This window comes from Lissotriton vulgaris, chromosome 1_1 (genome assembly GCF_964263255.1).
Source record: "Lissotriton vulgaris chromosome 1_1, aLisVul1.2, whole genome shotgun sequence".
Lineage (NCBI taxonomy): Eukaryota > Metazoa > Chordata > Amphibia > Caudata > Salamandridae > Lissotriton > Lissotriton vulgaris.
The window spans coordinates 1,073,463,791-1,073,488,142 of NC_141685.1; the positions used below are offsets into that span (position 1 = coordinate 1,073,463,791).

The following is a 24,352-nucleotide window of genomic DNA, read 5'->3' on the forward strand; positions in this document are numbered from 1 at the left end:
AAATTACCATCAACTACAAGTTGGTGGTAATTTGCGAATTCTTAACCAAAATTCGCAAACCAAAAATGCTACATACATAGCATTTAAGGAATCGCAAAATTGAGATTCCTTAAATGCTATGGCAAAATAAGGAATCGCAAATCTTTGCGATTCCTTATTTTGCGAATTTTTGATACATGCCAAAACATGCAAAAAGACCGTTTGCGAATCGCAAAAGCCGAAATTCTACGACTTTCGGCCTTTGTGATTCGCAAAAGGCTTGATACATATGGCCCCTGGTGAGCTGCGCTGTGGATGTGAATTCCCTGCAAGTGCACGGACAGCAGGGGGAAAGGGATGTCCAGTGCAGGTGAAGCTTTTCCTTTGTAAATTAATTCCTGCTGGCGTCATAGCCCAGGGTTTGATGTCTGTGCACTTGTATGGAATACACATCCATACAAGTGCACAGACAGCAAACCCTGGGCTATGACACCAGCAGAAATTCCTTTACAAAGGAAAAGCATCACCTGCACTGGCCATCCCTTTCCCCCTGCTGTGTGCATCTTCCCACTCCCACCCCATACTGAACACATCAAGTACTTAGGTGAAATCCCTGCCTTCAGGCAAGGATACTGTCATGCCCTGTACGGGGCATTAGGACCATGGGGCACAGGCTGGATAGACGAGAGATACCGGACACCAGATCCGGTCAAGGGGGCGGAAACAGGTCAGATGACCAGGATCGGGGATGAGGGAAGACATGAAAGGGCTGAGCTGTATGACCAACGAATAAAGGGATAATGACACCAACCTGAGTGACGAGTCTCGTGTGTGGGTGAGAATGAAGAAACGACATGACAACTGGCGTACGAAGGGGGGATGACGGATCAACGCAGATTCCAGCAATTGCCATCTCGACGAGGGAACAAGCGTGGACAAAGGCGGAAAGCAACAGGAAGACAACAAACAAGAGAACTGCAGAAGCAGCGACGCGGGAACCCACCCCGACTGCCAACACCGAAGATCTGCAAGAACGCGGTAAGCGCTCGAAGTAAGCGCGTGCATTGAGACAATTAGCGCGACATCTCGCGAGAGGCGGCCATATTGAAATCAGGCAATTGGGACGAATGAGCACTGAGAACTGCATTGGCGGCCATTTTAAGGACAGGAAATGAGATGTTGACCGCGAAATCTCGCGATAACAGCGGCGGCCATCTTAAGCCAGGAAAGGAAGAGAAAAACACATAGGAAACAGCGGAGCGGCCATTTTAAGGCTGAACAAAGCTGAAAAGAAGAAAATTAAAGAGGAAAAGTAACAGAGAGGCTGAAAAGGACAAATAGAAAAGTGAAACAAAGAAGGAAAATAAGAAAGAAACAAATAGAGTGGAAGAAGTCAGAGATAAGGCTAAAGAAAGGACAGAAGAGAAAGGAGAAATTACAAGAAAAGAAAGAGAAATAAAGAAAAGGAGAAGACAAAGAAAAAAAACAGAGAGACAAAGAAATAATACAAGTGCATACCAGGAAAAAGAAGAGAATAAAAGGAAAAAGGACCAAGAAAGCCCAGAAGAGGCCAAATAAAGTAAAACAAAGGAAGGAAAAGAGACAAAGACCACAAAGAGAAAAGGAGAATATAAGGAAAAAGGACTAAGAAAGCCCAGAAGAGGCGGAATAAAGTAAAATAAAGGAAGAAAAAGGGACAAAGGATCACAAAGAGAAAAGGAGAATAGAAGAAACAAGCATTTGCAATGCAATAGGTCTCGCAATATTTAAGTTTGAGCTATTATTATTGTAAATGGCAATTCTTTTTGCTTTCTGCTATATTTTTTTATGTAAATAAAAAGCAACATATAAGTATTTGTTGTTAATATTATTTATATAGTATGTTAATTTATTTGCATAAAATACTAGAAGAATTTCTTAACAAAAAAGTTTCACTTGATAAAATGTTTATTTGTACATTTTAATATCAAATAGGTAAGTGTAAACAACACAAATATATTGTGCAAACAGTGCAAAACATTTTAGTTATAAATATTTTCGTTTTCTGAGGTAGTTTGTAAGAAAATGGTTGTAAAAGGCAAACATTCAAATTCAAATGTAACATATAAAAGTACAGTTATAACTATTAAACATACATTAATAGTATAGTATAATTGTAAACACCACAAAATCGTGCAAACAGGGCAAAATATTTTAACCATAAATATTTTCGTTTTATGAGGTAGTTTGTAAGAAAATGATTGTAGAAGGCAAACACTCTAATTAAAATGTAATTCTTAATGGTACAGTTATAACTATTAAACATACATTAATAGTATAGTATAATTGTAAACACCACAAAATCGTGCAAACAGGGCAAAATATTTTGACCATAAATATTTTCGTTTTATGAGGTAATTTGTAAGAAAATGATTGTAAAGGGCAAACACTCTAATAAAATGTAACATATAATGGTACAGTTTTGGATAATAAACATACATTAGTAGTATAGTGTAATGGTAAACATCATAAAAATATTGTGCAAACATTGCAATGCTGTTGTACTCATACTGTTTTTTTTTTTTATGAACATGGTTTTTCAAGAAACGACTTTTACATTCTAAATTAGGTGCACTATATAAAAGTACAGTTTTGCACAAAAATAGTTTTTTGTATTAGTATCATTTGTATACTTTCAAAGAATGACTTTAGATATGGAAATACACATGTGATAAGTGTTCTAGGCAAAAAAAAAATTTTGTTGCAGTCGAAGGAAATTTTGTTGTTGTTATTTTTTCTATATTTGTTCCAGGACATCTGTGATGCATCCATTGCAAAACAAGACTTTTAGTTTAATGGGTAAATATGCCATTAGAGCATCCTCAAAGTTGTCAGTCTCTTGTTCTATTCCTAAGAAGTCCATTAAAGCAATATTCACAATGTCTATTGACTGTAAATTTTCGTTTGTTTCCACTTGAGCTGTCATCGTAGTATTTTCCTGAAATATTTTTTCAACTCCATATAAGGTAATGAAAATTGTTTCCTTTGGAGGTTGCACAACCTATTGAAAAATTGTTGTAAAAAACCATTATTGTTATATTTGCATTATTTCTAAAATATATGCAAGTGTTATAAATGCAATACATCAAGTTGTAGAAAAATATTTACATACTTCGGCAGCATACATTAAATGAAAAGTCAATATCATAAAAAGAGGGACTTGTAAGTAGCCTTTTATTTTATCGAGATAGTGGCAATCTTGTAGTCTATATATATTGGTAGACATGTAATAGGTATGTTGCGGGCATTATTTTACTAAATCATCAATGTATTTACATTTTTATTGATTTAGTAAAATAACAATTAAGTTTTTTTTATATGTGTAGGCATATAGATGTATATGCTTTTTTTGTAGATTTTTTTTGTATTGGTATTTTACAATCAAATTTCTGTAATTGTAAAACACTAAAATAGTTTGCATGCATTATATGTATGTACGTAGACTTATGGTAAGATATGCAAAATTGTGATTGCATATTTTGTTTAAGCTATTGCATTGTAGTATATTATGGGGGTGCTACAGGATGTTTAAGTGACATGCTTGCTTGTTGGAATTTTCTATTTGGAATTCAGTCTCAGTTTTAAAATGCTTGATTCATTTTGTACACTTACAATTATATAGCAACATTCATGTATAATTGAAGTCACTTTTATAAAGTATTACAGCATGATGAAACATGCTAAAACAATTACATTAATACATTAATATAGCTAATCAAGATAAAAACCTCAAGAAGAAAGTAAGCACTAAATGTAGCATCAATGTAAACATTGCTGCAGGGCATGTCAAGTTGAATAGTACTAAAGAAGAGGCCTATATAGGATGTAAAGTACAGTAATATGTGCAAAATAAGCCAAGATTTGATATAGCATTTAGCAGCAATTTTGCAAATTAATGCAAAGACATATCATATTAAAAATAATCACTTATATATAGCAGTCTTTTTAAACGTTTGATATAGCATGCAAATAGATGGTACAAATATGATACCTATGCTAGGCCTAAAGTGCCATAGTATGTGCAAAATATACAAAAATTGAATGTTATATTAACAGGAATTTTTAGCATCTAGTGCAAAATTTGACAAGTGAGGTAGTATTAGTCGGAGAGAGGTCTAAACTGAGAATAAAGTGCAATAGTGTGTGCAAAATAAGCCACGATAACTAAAGTGCAATTAATAACGTCTCTTACGTATTTTAGTAGCAACAAAAGAATGGCCTAAATCTTAAATCTGGCATAAAATGCAAGTATGTTACAAATATGCAATTATAAGTAAGGTGCAATATAAAGTTTCCTATGTATTTTGCAACAATTATATATAGAAAGTTTTAAAAGGTATAGGTCCAGAGGGGTACAAAGCCAAGGGAACAAAGATAATGAGATCTAAAGAGATAATTATAACTAAAGTTCATGTGTATGAGAAATGCAAAACGTTTTGCAATAGCTCACAGGGGTAAGTAGGTGTCTGTTTTAATGCAGATCATATTATAATTGATTTCCTATGCTCGATATAGTTAAGAATATAAGTTGCTAGACGGTAACATATATTAGGGGTTGACAGGTCAAATAAGAGTTGCATTGCAACTGTTATATCACACGTATTGTGTTCTAAAAATAGTTGCTTTATATAAAACTTGCTAAAACTAGTATAAAAGTTGTAAAGTGGTAAAAAGTGGCAGATATTCTGTTTCGATCCAATTGCATGGGCACGGGCTTATTTCGTTTACCCCAAAAAGACATTTGTACATATTGTTACTTTGCCTGAAAAACATTATTGTGTTGAAAAAATAATTAAAAAGGATAACATTGGTGTTGTATAGTTTAGAAATTTCACTTACTTGTATGATTGTATGTCTTGTTGTATTTAATATTTTTTCTCCGCTAAATTCGTGTACAGTCATATGAGTTAGCTGTACATATGTTCCCAGATTAAAAATAAAGTCTGTTGCTTCTCTCCACAGACTTATCTTAACAGAGTCGGTAGCATCTTTTATAGTGATGCTTCTTATTTTTGTTTCTTGTCCTTTAACGATTATGATTCTTGTATCTTCAATCTGTAATTTAAATTTTGTTTTTAGTATTGAGTTAATGCAGTCACATTTATGTATTGTTTTAATTTAATAAATCTGTTTACACATTTTTATTAGGACTATATACTTTTGTAAAAGAATAGCATTTATTTTAAGCAATCAATATTTATTTGTAAATTATTTACTTACCTTATATTTAGTTGCGATTTGTTGTTTTGCCCTTATTGTAAGTGTATTGAAACTATCATGTTTAAAGTACTTTACTTACCTTAGTATTACATAAATGTGTTACTATCATACTTAAAGCGCTTTACTTACCTTATAATTGAAATTGTTTGTTGCTGTATATTTGTAAACATTGTATTAGAGTTTTTTACTTACTTTACTATTGAAAGAAATGCTATTTTCATTTCTGAAGTGCTTTACTTACCTCTTAATTTAAATTGATTGTTGCTGTATATTTGTAAACATTGTATTAAAATTTTTAGTACAAAATAGTATTAAAATGTATTTCGTACTGGATAAAATTGTATGCAGAAAGTATTTTTACAATCGTTTTTCTTATTGTATTTAATCTTAACAGTAATACTACCAAATGTAAAATGCTTTACTTACCTTATACTTGATAGGTAATTGTTACTCTAAAATAGTATCATTTGTCTATAATTGTTTGCTAGTTAGCATTGTTAAAACTCTACAAAGCATTGGAAGAATTTGTGGTGTAGAATACTGCAAATGCCATTTGGTTTTCAGAATGAATATTTATTAAAGAAGCAAGCATATATAAAGGGCTTTACTTACCTCATAGTTGGTAGTTAACTGTTATTCTTAAAATTTGTATTTTGTTTTGAAAATAGTTTGCAAGTAAGCAATGTGATAGCTCACTTAATATTAAAGAATATTTTTTAGGCAAAGCACTAATTCAATTTTTTCATAGAATGTAACTTTTTAGGAAATGCAAACATATGTAAAGCGCTTTACTTACCTTATAATATCTACTGATTGGCTGTATTTCCAATGATTTCTGGGGGCAGAGTACTAATTCAATTTTTCTGTAGAATGTAATTTTTTAGGAAATGCAAACACATGTAAAGCGCTTTACTTACCTTGTAATTACTATGGATTGGCTGCATTTATAAATTTTTCTTGGATATTTGGTAATAACAGTTGAAAATAACATTGGATAATATTATGTTCATATAGTATAGCATGTACACTGCAAATTATTTATACATATGATTATATGCAAATTATATGTACAATTGCATAGCAAACAGTTATATATAGGCATTTGTGGAAATGTTTTTTTGGCATTACAAAGGAGATGAATTGCAAATATCATAGTAATAGCAAATAATTTACTGCATCTTACCTCTGTTACTGTTCCAGATACACTTAGTAGTGTTTTTATGGCAGCTTCGCGTACAGCCTTAATAGGAGAGACTGGCGGTGCCACTGGATTTAAAATATACTGTGCTTCCTGGATAAGAGATCGGGAAATAGAAAGTGCAGGCATTCTTGCAATTTTAGTTTTTTTGGTTATCAAAATTACACCATCTTTCAAAATGTAATTTCTAATCATGAGTCCATTTTGTTCTTTTGTTTGTTGATAGTATTCTTCATTATAACAAGTTGATTTAATACATCCAGTTTCATCTGCAAGTGACATGTGGTACAATACTTTATTCTCATTTTTGGCATTTCTGTAGTAAGTTTTAGATGAACATTGTATAACGTTGACACGGACTCCTTTTTGATATGGTTTGGCATCTACTTGTTTGTCGTTCTTGAGTTCTTCAATAGAAATCATCTGTAAAATATAATGCATTAAGTTAGAATGGTAGATTAGTTGTAAGATAAATATATACAGACAGTAATGTAATGCATTTATTTAGATAGCTATCCATATAGGTTTGTGATCACTGTAATATGATTCTAAAGTGCCACAATTTATAAAGCATGTATTTGTAAAAATGTGGTCTAATAAAGAATTGTAGTCTGTCGTAGCTGTTGTTATTCTTTGTTCGCAATTGAAATATGTTAACATGTGACTTAAAAGTAATTTAGCATTGTGTGTTGTTTGTAGCAAATCAATATTGAAGTCACCCATTATTATATATTTATGGAGTGGGTATGCATTTATCGTAGTTGTCAATATTGCTAAAAATGTTTCTGTTGGCACTTTGGGTTGTTTGTAAACAAATACTATTAAGTAATTTGTGTTGTTTATTGTTTGTGTTATTGTCAGTATGTCAACTTGTTGTGTTGTAGTAAATATTGGATTTATAATTATTTGTGCTTTGGAATAGATTGCAATTCCATGTTTTGTTTGTTTATTGGAAAATTTGTCAAATATTACACAATTATAATTATCTATATTATATGCATTGCTAGGTGATTTGTGTGTTATATTAATTTCAGTTAAGCATAATATGTCTGCGCTTAATATGTTATTATCAGCGTTCATTGATTTGAAATGTTTTTGTAATGATCTTATGTTATGTGTTATTATTGTAAAGTATTTGCTATATTGTGCTATTTGTGTTATAGATATTTCTAATATCATGTCTTTTTTTAAGCGTAGCATTTCTTCATGTACTTTATAATGTGTTGCTATCTTATTTTCATTGAAATTTTTCAAATATATATTTTTCAATGATTTTGCTCGACTAATTGCTACATAATGTAAGTGATGTGTTTTGATGTTATTAAAATGTATATATAATGGTTCTATTGTCTGTCCTTGTGTTCTATGTATAGTACGTGCCGATGATTGTCGTATTGGGAATTGTTTTCGTATAATAGTGATACATTTTTTGCTGTATTGAAATTGACGAGAAATTTTAAATATTGGTGTCCAAGCATTAGAAATACTTGTATGAAATAGATGCTTGTTTTGTTGTCTTGTTTGTGTACCTATTTTCTGATTGTCAAAAAATATCCAAATAATAATTGGGATATCATCTACACAATCTACATACTCAACTATGCCTGTTGCACCATTAGTTAAACCATCATTAACATTAATGTTTGAAGTTAAATCATATCGTAATTTTATTGCAATATGTAATGTCCTTGATAAATTCATTGTTTGTGTTGCATTTGTAGGTAATCTTTCTAGTATTGCTTCTTTTGCCATTGCACTTAGGTCTCCTGCTACTGTATCTATTGCTATTGTTGTGTACACAGCATAGTGTTTCATGTGTTCTTGTAAAACATTATTATTAATTTCATCTACTTCTTTATTCGTACCCATGATATATGGTATTGATTTCATTGTATGTAAGTCAGGTTGTATTTCGCGAGTCTTTAATGATTGTATATCATCATTAGTATGTTCACCTATTCTTAGTCTATTAAGCATTTCTGCAAATGGTAAATCATTTATTTGTCGCATTATTTTAGTAAGTTCATATAATTTGAAATTTGCTTGCCACAAGTTTGTACTTAATGGTGCATACATGTGTCTTGAATTTTCAAATATATATGAATCAAAAACAGGTTTCAATTGGTAAAAGTCTCCAATAGCTATTATAGAAATTCCTCCAAAAATATTGTTTGAGGCTTTTATTTCTTGCATTCTATTGTGTATAAAAGTGAGCATATTTGTTCCTACCATTGAAATTTCATCTATTACTAATACTTTTAAATGCATTAGTTTGCTTTGTAGTGCTGCTCTATTTTCATGTGTTAATTGTTTATATGATAAAGTTTGTGAGATTGGAATTTTGAATGTGCTATGTAATGTTTGTCCACTAATATTATGTGCTGCTTGTCCTGTTGGTGCAGTAAGCAAGATATGCATATTGTCTGGATTTTCTCCTGCTTTGGTATTGTAGTATCTTAGTAATGTTTGGTAAAGTGCAGTTATGAGAAAACTTTTACCTACTCCAGCACCTCCAGTACAAAAAGTAAAGAAATTTGTTGTTTGAGTTTTGAGCCAATGTAAATGGTGATACACAAAATTTAGTTGCTCGGATGTTAAATTTTGCATTATGTTATTGTATTCTTCTTCAGGTAATAAATTATTTACCAGTAAATCTTCTTCTGTTGTGCTTCTAACTCCTAAATCTAGTGACAAGTCGTAGTTTACATTATCATCATTATGTGCAGGTATTTCACTGTCATCTATTGGTATTTGTTCTGTTGGTGATGCTGGTGATATTAGTGTATTGTCATTATTATGTTCTACATCATCATAGGGTGTTATATTTTGCTTGTTATATAATGAAAAATTATTATCAATTTCTATTTGTAACTCCAGGTATCTTTCGTAGTATGTATCTTTGTCTGAAATTATATTACTTTCTATTCTCCAGGGGTAAAAAAGCATTAATAATTCTCTGTAATAGTCTTCAGGTTCATTAATTTTATTAAATTTGCGATATCGTATTATTTTATTTTTTTTACGGCAAGTGTATTTTTTAGTAGTTTCATTGGAAATTAATTCATTTATTTCAAGTTCTTCATCATCAGAACTATAAAAGTTTGTTTCTAACAGTAAATTATCATAACTGTTTTGTACTTTTCTTATTTTACTCTTTGGTACTATATCATATTTAGATGCATAATCAGCTAAAGTACATGTTTCTAATGTTATTGGTCGTTTGCTATACTTATTAATTATATTATCAAGTTGTATTTTTGTTGATGTTTCTGGCATCATGTTAATTGTATGCATGTCTTTCATTAAGTACGTCCGTTTGTCTGGTAAACTTGTATTGATAAATAAAAATGATCTAGAGCTTTTCCTTAATGGCATTTGTAGAATTAGATAAGCAGCTTCTTGTGCACTAATTTCAGTGCAATTCAAAAATTTGTTTCCAATATGCTTTAATTGCTCTTTAATGTTTACATTATGAGAGACTTCTTTCGCGGCTTGTGCTATTATTTTGCTTAATCCTCGTTGAGATTTACTCAAATATGATACAATATATACTGCACAAGCATATGCATCTAAGACATATTGTATATCTATGTTAGCTTGCCATGCCTGTAATATTATTCTGTTGTAATTATTAATAAAAGATTCAGCTGGTGTTCTTTGCAAAAATATAGTTGTTTTGTTTATTTGTAAGCGTATGCATTTTATATATTGCTCTTCTGTCAATTCTATTTTGTGTAGAAACTCTTCATATGTGTAATGTGGAAAGCTTTCTGAGGACATAGTCGAATAGATAATATCAATTTGTTGCTGTGCAATTGTATCTTTTTTATCTAATTGTAATGGCTTTAATATTTTAGTACATGGCATAGGATATTTTGGGTATTGATATTTGCAAATCTTTTTATGTTTTATACGACAATTTTTAGTATGTCCATGTTTCTGCAATGGAAGTAAACATTCAAAGGACAGTTCTTCTGTTTTTTGACAAGTTATATGTTTGTTAATAAAAGATATAACTTTGTCATCTTTGTCTATGCTATATTGTGGTGCATTATTTACCCAAAGTAAAGCATGTATATGTGGTGATCCTCTTTGTTGAAATTCAACTCTGTAAAAATAATCTGATACTTTACCTATTGGATTACTCTTGTGTAATAATATGCAGTTAAATAATTTCTTTACTTGATAATCAAATTGTCGTGCACAAGTAATAGGATCTTGTTGTATTAAACTACATTTACTTTCCCAAGACATACTTTTGAACTCTTCTCTGGTGCATTCTTTAAGTTTCTTTATACGTAACAGTATATTAATTAAGTGATACCATTTTGTTTCTGCTGCAGACAAAGTCAAAAAAAAAGTTGGAATGCCCAATTGTCTTATCATAGCAAACAAATCACGTTTGCAATTTTCCCAGTAAGGAGGAGAACTGCGTATTGTTTTCAATATTTTGTATCCCTCATTAAAGTGCAATATAGTTTGTAAATTTTCTTTTATGTCTTTTACTGTTATTATTTTGCCATCTGTAAAATGTTTTCTAAGTGATATAAATATTTTATCTTGTATTTGTTTAATTTGCAATTTTTTTAATTTGAAAAACAGATTAGTTATATTATTAGCTACTCTCTTATCATAACTTCTTAATTCCACTTTACATATTGTACTATAATGTACTGATACATGTCTATCTTCATTAGCTGTTCTACGTTTACCACAAAATATTGTAGGAAATGCTAAATATTCTGAATCTTTATCCTCAAATAATCCACGTGGTGTATTATGCTCAGCAGGTGCCAAACTCAATACAATTCTGTTATCGTCTGTTATTGTTTCATTAGTTAATAATGTATCTAAATTGCCTACAGGCATGTTGTCTGTACTACTTGAATCATCACTACTATTAGATGTTTGTAGACTATTTGTTTCAATTGGAACATATTCCCAATCTGAATTTATAGTTACTCCATATTCTTTAAACAAATCACTATTGTATGCTAACCATGAAGCTGCTCTTTTAACTATATTTGGTCTTACATTTTCATAGTGTGTGTATGATTTGTACTGTAATTTTCTTTTTAATTTAATTGGTATTGTCATAGTATCACTTATTTGTCTTGGTAATATTGTAACGGTGGTCATAACATCAGCTGGAACGTTTACTACAGCACCTGTTAAGGATTTTTGAAATCCACGTGGCAGTGTTTTAATTTGTAAAAAAGGTATTCTTGGAGATATTAATCTTTCTTCTAAGTCATACAAATGTAATTCAGGTGGTATATCAGGGAAACTCATGCCATTATAAACTGAACATGGTGGTATTTTATTTTGAATAATGTACTTATAGCATGTATTACATGAATAATTACTTGGCTGGTTACTAATATTACATAATATAAAAGTCTTGTTGTGCATTATATTGCAGATATTTCTAACTGATTCTTTATGCCACATTTGGTTACAAATAGTGCATATATATTCAGGCCCATAATAGATTTCATTAATAAAATGATCTATGAAGGATTTTGTAGCTGGTTGATTAATATTTGTATTCTGTGTTACATGTAATGCTACATTTTCAACAAAAGAATCATTATTTTTTGTTTGGCTAATAGTAGCGTCCGGTATGTCTGAGTAGTCATTACAAATATTAGGGCTTATAGTATGTTCTGTTTTATTTGTTTGTTGTAAACTAATATTATCCTTCTTGGTAGTAACATTTAATCTAATATCTATAGGAGTAATAGGTATAGTTTCAGATGCTAACTTAACACTATAATGTATTATCATATGTGCAAGTCCTTTTTTATTTTGTGTAATAAGTCTCCTCTGACTTTTTTGAAAAGAACTTTTAAGTATCGAATTAATAGTAATTGGTATAATAGTTAGTGAGATTGATTCATAAATTAGGGGCAAGATGTTATTTGAAAGCATTGTTAGATGCTTCACTAAATGTGTTATTGTTGTACTATGTAAAAGTATTGTTTTGCAATTATGTGTTTCCTGACTATGTGATGTTGTATTCAAATAATAAGTAAAGTAGTTGTTATCTTGTTCTGTAATAACAAATACAATTTTATTCAAGTACATTATGACAGAATTATATGTAGTTAATGTATTTTGTAAAGCAAATGTAATATTTCTTTGTAAAGTATCATTCTGTAATATTATATGTATTTGTTTTTTTTTAAGCTGAATTGAATATGTTGTATTATTATATTTAATGTATTTAGGTATGTCATTTATGTCTATATTTTGTGTTTTATAAAATATCAGCATGTCTTCATACATTTTTTCGCCAAGATGCATTATATTATGTATCTCTTGTATGGACCAGTTTTTCATAAATGTTAATTTGTTGTAAAGTACAGCAAATATAATATAGCAAATATATAAGCTATGTAGTTCATTATCTTGAAATTTTGTTTTTAAAATGCTAGTATTTACTTCCAATAACTTGCTATTACCTGTAAACTCATTATTGACAATGCTTATATTACTAAAATGTAATGCTTTGTTTGAGAGTTGTTTGATATGACTATTTTTAGATTTTTTTGCAGTAACATTACTGACTTTACTTTGGCTAGTATCCAATGTTATATTTGATAGTAATTGCTCTTTTAAAATTAACTCTTCTATATTTGTTTTATTCTTTGATATTTTCTTTTTATCTTTTTTAAAATTTTGCAAGTGTTTAGTAACTTCTGTTTCTTTGCTAAGAACAGTAATTTTTTGTTTTTTACAACGTTTACTATTTTTAATTTTAGTGGGAGGTCTTTTTGTTGCTGTTTTTATTAAAGTAGTCGTTTCAGATAATGTATTTAAGGCTGATTTACCTACTTCGATATTTGTAGCATTTTCTGTAAGTGTATTTTGCAATCTAGATGTTGATGCTTTATCATTCTCAATGTTATTGCTATTTTGTTGTACATAAATGTTTGCTTTATGTACAAAAAAATTTGTTTTATTTTTTAATTTTTTTTCTTCTATTTTTAAAGCACGATCAAATGATGTTTTTAGTATTTTCTGAATATTTATTGCCGTTAATTCAAACTGGACATCTCCTGCATTAAATGCTTTGATGCTATTTGCTAAATTTTTAATATAATGAATTACTTCTTCAAAAGTTTTTTTTTTAAGTAGTACACATGTGCCATCATGTTGTGGCATTCCAGTCTCATTTCGGCTATGTGAATCAAATACAAAATAGCTATCTTCATTTTTAAAAATAGATATAACATAGACATCCATACAAAGCAATACTCCAGAAGCTGTTATTGTTAAATTTAATGCTTCTTGTATGTCTGGATATATCAAATCAAAACGTGTAAATATATTACCATAGTAAGCTTCTCCTAATTTAATTGCATAAATATCATTTCCATGTGTAATATATTTAGGCAGATCATCAGGATGCATATAATCCTGTTTATTGATGGAATGCATCTCTAAATATAATGCATTTCCAAGATCCATTATATTATGTAAATCTTCTGCATCCCATATATTAGCTATTTTATTTTGGTTGTGAATAATAGCAAAAGTACTGTTTGGAAGGCATTGTTTGCCTCTTGAATGTATAGAAAACTTTTCATGGCCTTGATGGTATTGAGCTTGTATGCTATTATGCATTATTTTATATTTAGAAAAGGTTATTTGTATGTTAATATTTTACAAATTGTATGTATTTACTAAATATATTGTATATCTACAATTTTGTACAAATAATAACAAGTATTCTGTTTTATAGGTCAGCTTTTAAATGATAATAACAATAGAAGAATAGATGTTTACCTTATTGTTTTCTTCTTCTTTATTTGAAGTGCCTGAAATACAAAGTTTTGTTTAATATAATTAATAATATGTACATATGATATATTTGTAATATAATAGCATTAAAACAATATGCATGTTAAAGAACATATATTTTAAGAAACATGTTGAACCGGATGATACCAAGATGTTATAATAAACTTTTGGATGATTTAATATAATAATATATCAAACATTTAAGATTTATTTGGAGATGATTGCTGTAATATTGCACAAATATATTATATACAGCATTATTAATACATTCTATATCATTTAAAAGTATATATAAGTAGCATCTTATTGTCTATTTAGCTACGCTGGTGCTTTCAGGCTGCTTACATATTAGTCCTTACCATAATATTATAATGTTTAATTACTCAATCCTACTATAATGTTAGGCTTGTATTTCCATAAAAGAAAATTTATACATATTTTGTTATTAATTTTTAATGTAAATCTGATAACAGTTTAAAATACTAGCATTTCTAATGCGATATATTTTTATAGTAAGTTTCACCTAATTGCTTTGCTAAATATTTGAACAGCTACTGCAACAAAAGAATACAAATAGCAAGCTCAAAAATGTGTATCTTTGTTTTCGTAGCTATAGTGGCATGCTGGCTCTATGAATTAGTGTGAAAGTTAGGTGTGACATATTGCAATTGATATATCAGTAAATTATAAATATGTTAACATAATGCATGCACAGCTTTGTGATATGTGTGTCTGTGGAAGTCATGCATTGATGGCTGGATGTTTGTCTGTTTATTTGAAATATGCCGTTTCAGTTGTTGATGTTTGCTTGGTGAAAGCATATATTGAATGTTGTTGATGTTTTTTTTGTGGTAGCATGCATGACAGATGGTGCTGTATGTTAAGTGGAAGAGTGCAGTGTTATCTTGTAACAGAATAAAACATGTCAGTGTTCATTATTCACAGCATGAAAAACACCTGACAGCTTAAAATACTTGCATTTATAATGCAATATGTGTTATATTTATTAATATGTTAGCTATTAGCATTGCTAAATATTTGAACATCAAATGCCAAAAACTGTATAAATAGAAGCGATAAAAGATATGTTTTTATTTTTGTTGCAATAGTGGCATGTTGCATTTCAGATGAATATATTTAAAAGTAAGGTGCACAATAGTGCCATTGCTATAATAGCTAATTCTAATTGTGTCCAGAAAAGATGTGTACATTTATGGTTGGTGGTGTGTGTGCATGTAAAAATTGTATATTGATGGATAGTGTGTGTGTCTGGTGGAAGTATGTATTGTCAGCTGGTAGTTTTTGATTAGTGAAAGCATGTACTCATGGCTACTGCTGTTTGTGCATAGTGTAAGTGTGTACAGCTAGCTGCTAATGAAAGCATTTTGTGAAGGCTGGAAGGATGTATGTTTGTTAGAAGTGGGCTTTGATATTTGTTGATGTCTGCTTGGTAAAATCGTGTACCAATAACTAATAATGTGTGTTCCTGTTGAAAATGTATACTGCCAGCTGGTGGTGTTTGTATTTTGTAGAGAAGGCACTAACTGTTGATAGTATATGTGGCTTGTAAAGCATGTAGTGATAACTGAGGTTATGTATGTTTGCTGAAGCATGCATTAACAAATAAGGATGTGTGTATGATGAAAGCATGCAGTAATGTCTAAAGGAGTATGCTTGCTAAAAAATTGAATGCATAAGTAACAAGTAATTTGCCACTATATCATTCCTCAACTTGCAATGTTTACAGTATTATTGAAACATATTGCACATAGCAGTATTCAATCTGCATTGTTCATATCATCACTTAATGGCTAATGTCTATATCACCACTTAATTTCCATTGCTTTTAATGGTACTCATTTCTGAATAGCTACAGTAGTAGTCAACCTTTTAGCCTACAATAGCATTAACTTACCATCCTTTACAAAACCACTTTATTATGTTGATTATTAATTGTTTCTGAAATTAGTAAACAATTTGCTCAATAAACTCCTTTTGTACATGTAAGAGAACAGTTTTGAACAGAATTTCTAGTAATATGCAAAATATATATGTCTACATTAGGATAATAACTAGTTGTAAAGCAGAAGTTAAAAAACTATTCAAATGCACTTACGTTGTATTTATTGTTGAACTTTTCTTTGTTTTCTTTTGGTGTTTAGTGTAGGCGTAATAAATGCTGTAAAGAAATATTAGAAAGCATTATTTGTGGGTATTTTACAAAAGTTCATATTAAATTATACTGTATTATTAAGCAATAATAAAATGTAACAATCTTTATAATGCAACTGATTAGTACTTTTGAAAGCAGTTGTATGAAATATTTAGTGGCCTCATATACAGTACGCAGTATATAAAAAGCTTGTTTTAATTACCTGTAGACTATAATAGTGCTACATTATATTCTGAAGTATTCATTTATTGTCATATTATTTAGGAAGTACTTTACATGAAGATGTCATTATATTATACATTTTAACGAGTTACAAACACAAGTAGTAATAGTTACAGTGAAAATTTAAGTTTTAAGAATTGATAAATGCTGTATGGAGGCAGGATGGGTATATAATAGGTGAATGCTTGCTTGATAGATTAACGCATGATAATTGTATTTATTGATGAATGCTTGAATTATTAATGTTTGTATAAATGCATCAATACATGCATTATAACAATATGCATGATGGATATATATAGATGGAAAGATGAATGGATGAATGCATGGCATATGAAGTATGATGACAGTATTGTATTTATAAATACATACACAATAAAGGCTTTTAAAGGTGCTCTCTTAATCCTTCTAGTCACTTAGTGTAATGGCTAACTAAAATTGTACAGCCTGCTATTACATTACCGAGAGTTTCTGACTGTAACAGGTCAGAGCCCGCCCTCCCAGTGGCTACGAACAGGGCCTGCTTAACATAAGTGATTACATCTCCTCCTGAAGGATGTCTAGCAGATTACCATCACAAGGCCAAAAGTTTCAAAGCATCTACTGCATTGAAATTAATACTACGGCTTCCCCTCAGATCTGGGAATGCCATCCATGCCCTGAAGCCTATTTGCCATCATTCTAGAAGAGAAATTTGATATTCAAAAGGCGTGTTTCACATACAGGCTGGTCATACACATAAAGGTGGGCTACCTAAGGTGCACTACCAAAAACGGGTTTCACTATCATTATTTTGGTAAAAGTAAAGAATTCTGAATTAGGGCTTTTCCTACTTCCCACATGTAGGTTATATAGAGGGGTATAGTCACCCTAGTGGTTGGTAGGCCATTAGCAAATTGATACTCTCCAGAGTACCCCCAAATTGAGTATTTAATTTATGCTCCCTTCCCCCCCCCCCCCCTTTTACTACAGATATAATTTGTCTCCCTGGGAATAGACGAAGGACAAAAAAGAGCAGTCAATGCAAGAACTAGAGAACTACAGCAAAATTTGGCATCAAAACCTGCCTGTCTGTTGGTACTTCAACAAATGCAAATCCCAAATCATTGAAAAATTTACTTTCTCAATAACACGTGCAGGATTGTTAAACACTTTGCCAACTATCTGGCATTTCCTTTGACATAATATGGTCATTTCTGTGCCTCTGCAGGCTTCACCCTTGCTTTAGTTCACTGTGTTGTTAGACATTGGTACCAGTAAGGTACCAGCCTTTCAGGAGGAAGTTGTACAGGCAGTAGGTGGTCAGGTACTATTTCTCTAGGAAGTTTACAAGTAGCTAAACTATCCAAGTGTCCCTTTGCTAATGCCATGTGTATGAAAGCACTTGCAGTAGCCAATGCTTGTTAGTGTCTGCTTGAACACTACTGCCGTCAGAGGTAACGTACATGATCAGGGATTTCAGGAGTGATGAGACTGACACTGAAAATGGTTGCTGTCTTGTTTTTCTTAACCTTAGAAATCACATTGAGATTTTTAACCCCTTCCATGCTAATGACAAGGTCACCTCGTCATGGGTGTTACCTGCACTGCGCTGATGACGAGCTGACCTTGTCATGAACAATGGTAAAATAAAGATCCAGCACCAAGTGGCAAAACCCTTAGCAGCCAAAGTGTTATATGCAAGTGGGTGGATGTAATAGTATATGCAAGAATGATGTATAAATAAATGCATGCATGATAAATACTTGTGAATAGATGGATAATTGTATATTTAGATGTGTGGGTAAATTGATTAGTAATGTAATGGTACAGCATTGTTAGATGCATAAATAGGTGAATGCATGTATGATAAATGGGTGCATGATAATTGGATCAGTTGATAGATGAATGCATTAATGATGTATGTATAATTGCATGAATGCATGCATGATAGCTGTACGCATTTACACAAGTTTAAGCCATTGCCATTGTAAATGACAATACCTTTTATTTATGTTTTAAAAACAAAAAACATAAATAAAAGGCATTGTCATTTACTATGCCAATAGCTCAAACTCGGGCAAATGCAAGACCTATTGCATTGCAAATGCTTGTTTAAGCCTAGCAGCCTATGGATCATTAAGATCTGTCTCTTGTAGCAGAGCTGTATGAAATTTCAATCGAGCTGAGAGAGATGAAGCACGCTGATGTTTAATGGTGTTTTCTAAGCCTCTTGACATTCCACATAACTGTTTTAAGTTGCATCACAAATATTAATGTGGGCACAATTGATCTCATCCTGCCTTTTAGTGAGTGATACAGTTATTCACGCTACAAGTTTATCTGGTACTTGGTCTCTTCGCCTACCACACAGAGCAATGTTCACACATGTGCAATTGTAAATGCCATTTTACAGGAGCGTGTGAAGGAGGTATACACAAACAGATGTCAAAACACTGACAGCATTAAATATAAAGAAAATGATGCGTCTTCAGATAAGGGAAGAGAGAATGGGTGGATGTGTGGTGCAGAGTACAGAGTCAAACTAATGTGATTACCAGCTAGGGCATAATGCAAGACATGTAGATGAAGGATTTCAAAAAAGATATGGGGAGAAAAAGGGCCGTAGTGGGAGAGACTGCAGAGGTAAGAGGTGCAAAGGGGAGAACAGGACGGATCGCCTTGAGAAATACCGAAGACCACTACCCCTTCCACATACCCTGGTAACGGAAAGCATTTACTTATGACAAAGCGTCACACATTTGGCAGTACGATGTGTGTCGATAAAAGGCTTACTACTATTGGAAGGTGGAGTTTGCGCTATTCCTTCCTCTGAAATAAATGCAAACTAGAGAAGCTGACGAGTTTAAGCAAAATGCGCATCACTAGAGAAGCGATGCTTATATCGAGCCCGGCAAACATAAAGCAGAAAGTTGAATGCACTGTGCTGATGACTATTACAGCAGGCTGGATTCTAAGGAGGTGAAAACAGTGATGCTAAAAAGAACAAAAATAAGGAAGAATTTCTTTCGAGGGTTGGTTGACAGGCAGCTGAGGATGAATGTTGTGAAGGAGGTGCCACAAGATGGCGCAAGTGTAATGAATTTCTAAAAAGGTAACTAACCAGCATGCAAAAGAGAGCTTGTTAACGCGCCTTGTTTCAAGCTCGGAAACAGAATCCAGTGCTGCATGGGATAAATAAACACACATTTACACAGGAGCAATTATCTGCCCCAGTGGCCTCTAGAATGCAATTTTAACGTAACACGTCGTCCACTTGTGAGGGTTGTTTTCAAGTGCGTGCAACACACATTCAATTCACTAGTCTAGTTCCCATACGTTTTCTTGCAACTGTTTCGCCTATAGCTTAACAAGAGGAGCGAACGGTGCATTACAGGAGGAGACGAGAGAACAATCACCGCCGCAGCCCGGAGGAAAACACCGGAAGCAGATGTCCGGCCCGCCGCCTGGTTGTGGGCGGGGCCGGAAAGAGGTGTGTCCACTCCCACTGCCTCGCGGAAGCTTTGCCTCAGCCCGTGTGACCGGAAATGCCGTGCCAGCCATGGCGGGGCGGGGGGGGGGCCGTGCAGAAGATGGAGCCCCCGCTGGAGAAGGAGAGACCGGCCCGCCGCCGAGCACCAGCCGACCCGGTGAGTGCTTGCGAGGCAGGAGATGGGAGCCGACCCGGTGAGTGCTTGCGAGGCAGGAGATGGGCACAGCGCCGTGAAGGGAGGGGGAGGGGGGGAGCGTGTGTGTATGCAGTGTGTGTATGCAGTGTGTGTGTGCAATACTTTGCTGAATAGTGTCACATTGACCCACAATGATATATAACTGGAAAAATGGCTTGCAATGGCCTGTAGCTTCTCGAAGCACTCACAAACATATGAATATATTATTGAACATGGCGTTTATTCGTGCTGGCGCGCATACATGATTTAATAGTACAAAGCACACTCTTTGTATCTGTTTTAAATATAGAGTTGTGCATCTCATCGTAAATGAAACCTGCATGCAAAATATCTAAATATCAATTAAGGTAGACCAAAACTGCGGGGCACTAAATAGAGTAACGAGTAAATAAAATTATAAAATGCTAGGTGAAGTCCGCACTATCTACAAGTGTCACAGATTACTTTATCTAAATACGGTTGTCTAATTAAAGGCGCTATGAAAAAAAACAACGAGCGGCTTTATTTTTTAAAATGGACTCGTTGTTGTCTATTGCTAAGTCGACACTACGGGTGACATGACTGCACGGTTGCATGCAGCTTACACGCACTTGTGTGAAGTCCGCGCTTTTTGAATTGCTACAGATCACTTTATTCAAATACAGTGGTATCAGAAAAGGTGCTATACGACAGACAACCAGCGGCTGTATTTTTTAAAATGGGCTCGTTCTTGCTTATTAATTGCTGCGTAGCTTTATTTTGCATTGAGAGCCGCCATACTGGCGCCTGTTAACATGGGCTTCCGCAGGAAGCAGAATAATAAACAAAGAGCGGTTATATTTTTAAATGCGTTTGCTGTTGCTTTCCAAATAACTGCGTGTGCATGGCCTTAATTTAAAGCACACTCCCTGTGTAATATTTTATAATTCAGCACAATAGCTTTGCCGAATATGATATTTGCAGGCGAAACATCTAGTATTTGTGTACGGTAGAAGGTAGACTTAATGGCGGAAATGCTTAAAAGCTAGTATATTTTGCGCAATAGAAAACGCTTTTGTTTTCATTATATCAAAGCTATACAAATGCCAGTAACATTACGGAAATACTTTGCTCAATAGTGCCACATTAACTCACAATCATATAACTAGAAAAATGGCTTGCAATGGCCTGTAGCTTCTCGAAGCACTCACAAACATATAAATATATTATTGAACATGGCGTTTATTCGTGCTGGCGCGCATACATGATTTAATAGTACAAAGCACACTCTTTGTATCTGTTTTAAATATAGAGTTGTGCATCTCATCGTAAATGAAACCTGCATGAAAATATCTAAATATCAATTAAGGTAGACCAAAACTGCGGGGCACTAAATAGAGTAACGAGTAAAAAGAAATTATAAAATGCTAGGTAAAGTCCGCACTATCTACAAGTGTCACAGATTACTTTATCTAAATACGGTTGTCTAATTAAAGGCGCTATGAAAAAAAACAACGAGCGGCTTTTTTTTTAAAATGGACTCGTTGTTGTCTATTGCTAAGTCGACACTACGGGTGACATGACTGCACCCGTAGTATGCAGCTTACACGCACTTGGGTGAGGTTCGCGCTTTTTTAATTGCTACAGATGACTTTATTTAAATACAGTGGTATCAGCAAAGGTGCTATAGGACAGACAACCAGCGGCTGTATTTTTTAAAATGGGCTCGTTCTTGCTTATTAATTGCTGCGTAGCTTTATTTTGCGTTGAGAGCCGCCATACTGGCGCCTGTTAACATGGACTTCCGCAGTGTAGGAAGCAGAATGATACAACAAGGAGCGGTTATATTTTTCAACGCGTTTGCTGTTGCTTTCAAATAACTGCGTGTGCATGGCCTTAATTAAAAGCACACTGCCTGTGTAATATTTTATAATTCAGCACAACAGTTTTGCCGAATATAATATTTGCAGGCAAAACATCTAGTATTTGTGTACGGTAGAAGGTAGACTTAATGGCGGAAATGCTTAAAAGCTAGTATATTTTGCGCAATAGAAAACTCCGTTTCCGTCTTCATTATATCAAAGCTATACAAATGGAAGTAACATTACAGAAATATTTAACTGAATAATGCCACATTGACGCACAATTATGTAACTTAAAAAATGACTTTCGATGAACTGTAGCTTCTCGAAGCACTCACCAACATATCAACAAATTATTACTAGCGTTTCGTCGTGCAAGCGCGCATACATGATTTAACAGTACAAAGCACAGTCTTTGTATTTGTTTAAGATATAGTGCTCTACTAACTCTCTGTAAAGACCTGCATGCACAATATCAGGTGATCAATTTGGTCAGACTAGACTGCGTGCCAGTAAATAAAGTAACGAATTTAATGAATTATTGAATGCTGGTACATTAATAGCAGCAAATAATATTAAAAAATACGCAAATAAAAGCTTACCTTTAAATGCAAATAATTGGTAGATCAGCAGCGAAGTCCAGTACGAAGCAAATAAGTATCCGAACGTAGGTTGTTGTTCTCAGCAACAGAAGGTCTGTGTAACAACTAGTAAAGTCCCAACATAAGTATCGGCTGCGATCAGATACCAAGCGTTAAAAGCAATAAAATGCAAGGCTCACAGGACTAACAAATACTTCAGTGCCGTGAGAAAGTCGGCTAAGTGCGAAAAAACATGTCTGGCACTTCTCAATGTAAATTAAAAGGGCAAAGGGGACTGTTCTTTTTAAACAGTTTCGTTTCTTTGAATGCATGCCGTGAGTTTCAGTTTTAAACACTTTCGTTTCTTTTAATACATGCTTGAGTTTCATTTCGTATTTGTAAAATATAACTTAATGAATGTATATTAGTTGTTTACCACAAGTCTTAGAATGCTTTATGTAAATGGATATATTTTTAAAGTAATGCATGCTAAAATATATTACAAAATGGATTTGAAAATGTATAGACGTAAAACATTTTGGTAAAATGCTGTTGGCAGTTTTTTGATGTGATGCCTTTAATATGAGGCACATGCATTCACTTGAACTTTTGAATGAAGGCCTTTTACAAACATCCCGCTGAGTTATTGTATCGCTGTATGTAAAGTGAACGTATGCCTTATTCTAAGAATATTGCTGCTTATGTTTTATGGAGCTTTGTATTCAGCGATAACTCGTTCCAACATTTTTCACTCATTACACGCATAAGTAAATGCACCATATTATAAATGTTAAACTCCTAAATCAAAGAAGGCGATGCCATGTGGCACATGAAACTACAAGTGGTGTAACTAAGCCTGGGTGTTTTGGCCAGAATGCAAGTATGCAAACTTCAACTTTTGAAACTAGACCATCGAGGAACATACCGACGAGATATATAATTGCTGCGTGTAAATTAAACGTATGCTATGTAAATCTGTAAAGCTTCTTGTTTACCATGTAAACACGAACCTTGAAGGAGTATGCCGCCGACGATTTTACAAACGGGCTTTGTAATCAGTAAAAACTCTTTCACATGTAAACACGATCTTTAAGAGGGTGAAGACTACGTTTTTTAAAACGTACAATTTCAATTTGCAGCATGTTACTGTAAAGCTTTTTCTTTCAGATATCAATCAAGGCCTCAAAAGTTGGTGCCAACGACGTATTTAAAAAGCGCTATTTTTTATCGCATTATGTATAATGCCAGTACCTTCAATATATAATGCAACACTATAAAAACTATAATCTTTTTCTGTAAATATAAAGCCAAAGCACAACATTTCTAAATCTCATTACACAAGCAGACATAGCATCGCCGCAGACATAGTGCCGCCGCAAAGCACATTTTGAAGTGCTATTGTTATTTCCGACTGTTTACACCTACTAAATAACACCATGTCGATAACTGTAGGGGCGAGAAAAGAATGTGTAAACGAATTCATGCAAGTAGATACCTGCAGGCTTTAAAGTCTGTAGCAAACTGCTTACGGAAAGAAAATCAAAATAATGTTAATGTAGACAGAAGCAGTACATCAAAAGTGTTTTATTATTTTTGAGAATATTATACTGTAAGTAAAGGCACTCTAAGACAAGCAACGAGCGACT

The 24,352-nt window shown here is 32.9% G+C and overlaps 1 protein-coding gene across 1 annotated transcript; it reads right to left on the reverse strand.

Annotated features, from left to right (window-relative positions):
- Positions 1-2,055: 2,055 nt before the first annotated feature.
- Positions 2,056-22,839, reverse strand: LOC147748593 (uncharacterized). Its single transcript, XM_086936463.1, has 6 exons — positions 22,728-22,839; positions 16,359-16,421; positions 14,228-14,259; positions 6,422-6,859; positions 4,858-5,073; positions 2,056-3,019 (listed from the first exon to the last, which is right to left on the reverse strand). Exons 4-6 carry the CDS (start codon positions 6,857-6,859, stop codon positions 2,756-2,758), a joined length of 918 nt encoding a protein of 305 aa, XP_086792589.1. The 5' UTR covers positions 14,228-14,259; positions 16,359-16,421; positions 22,728-22,839; the 3' UTR covers positions 2,056-2,755.
- Between the last annotated feature and the right edge of the window lie 1,513 nt (positions 22,840-24,352).

Coding starts and splice junctions, on each gene's coding strand:
- LOC147748593 (XM_086936463.1), bottom strand. CDS start 6,859: ATGATTTCTATTGAAGAACTCAAGAACGACAAACAAGTAGATGCCAAA. Junction 5,074..6,421: donor TATCTGGAACAGTAACAGAG/GTAAGATGCAGT, acceptor TTTAAATTACAG/ATTGAAGATACAAGAATCAT. Junction 3,020..4,857: donor CAAGACATACAATCATACAA/GTAAGTGAAATT, acceptor ATTTTTCAATAG/GTTGTGCAACCTCCAAAGGA.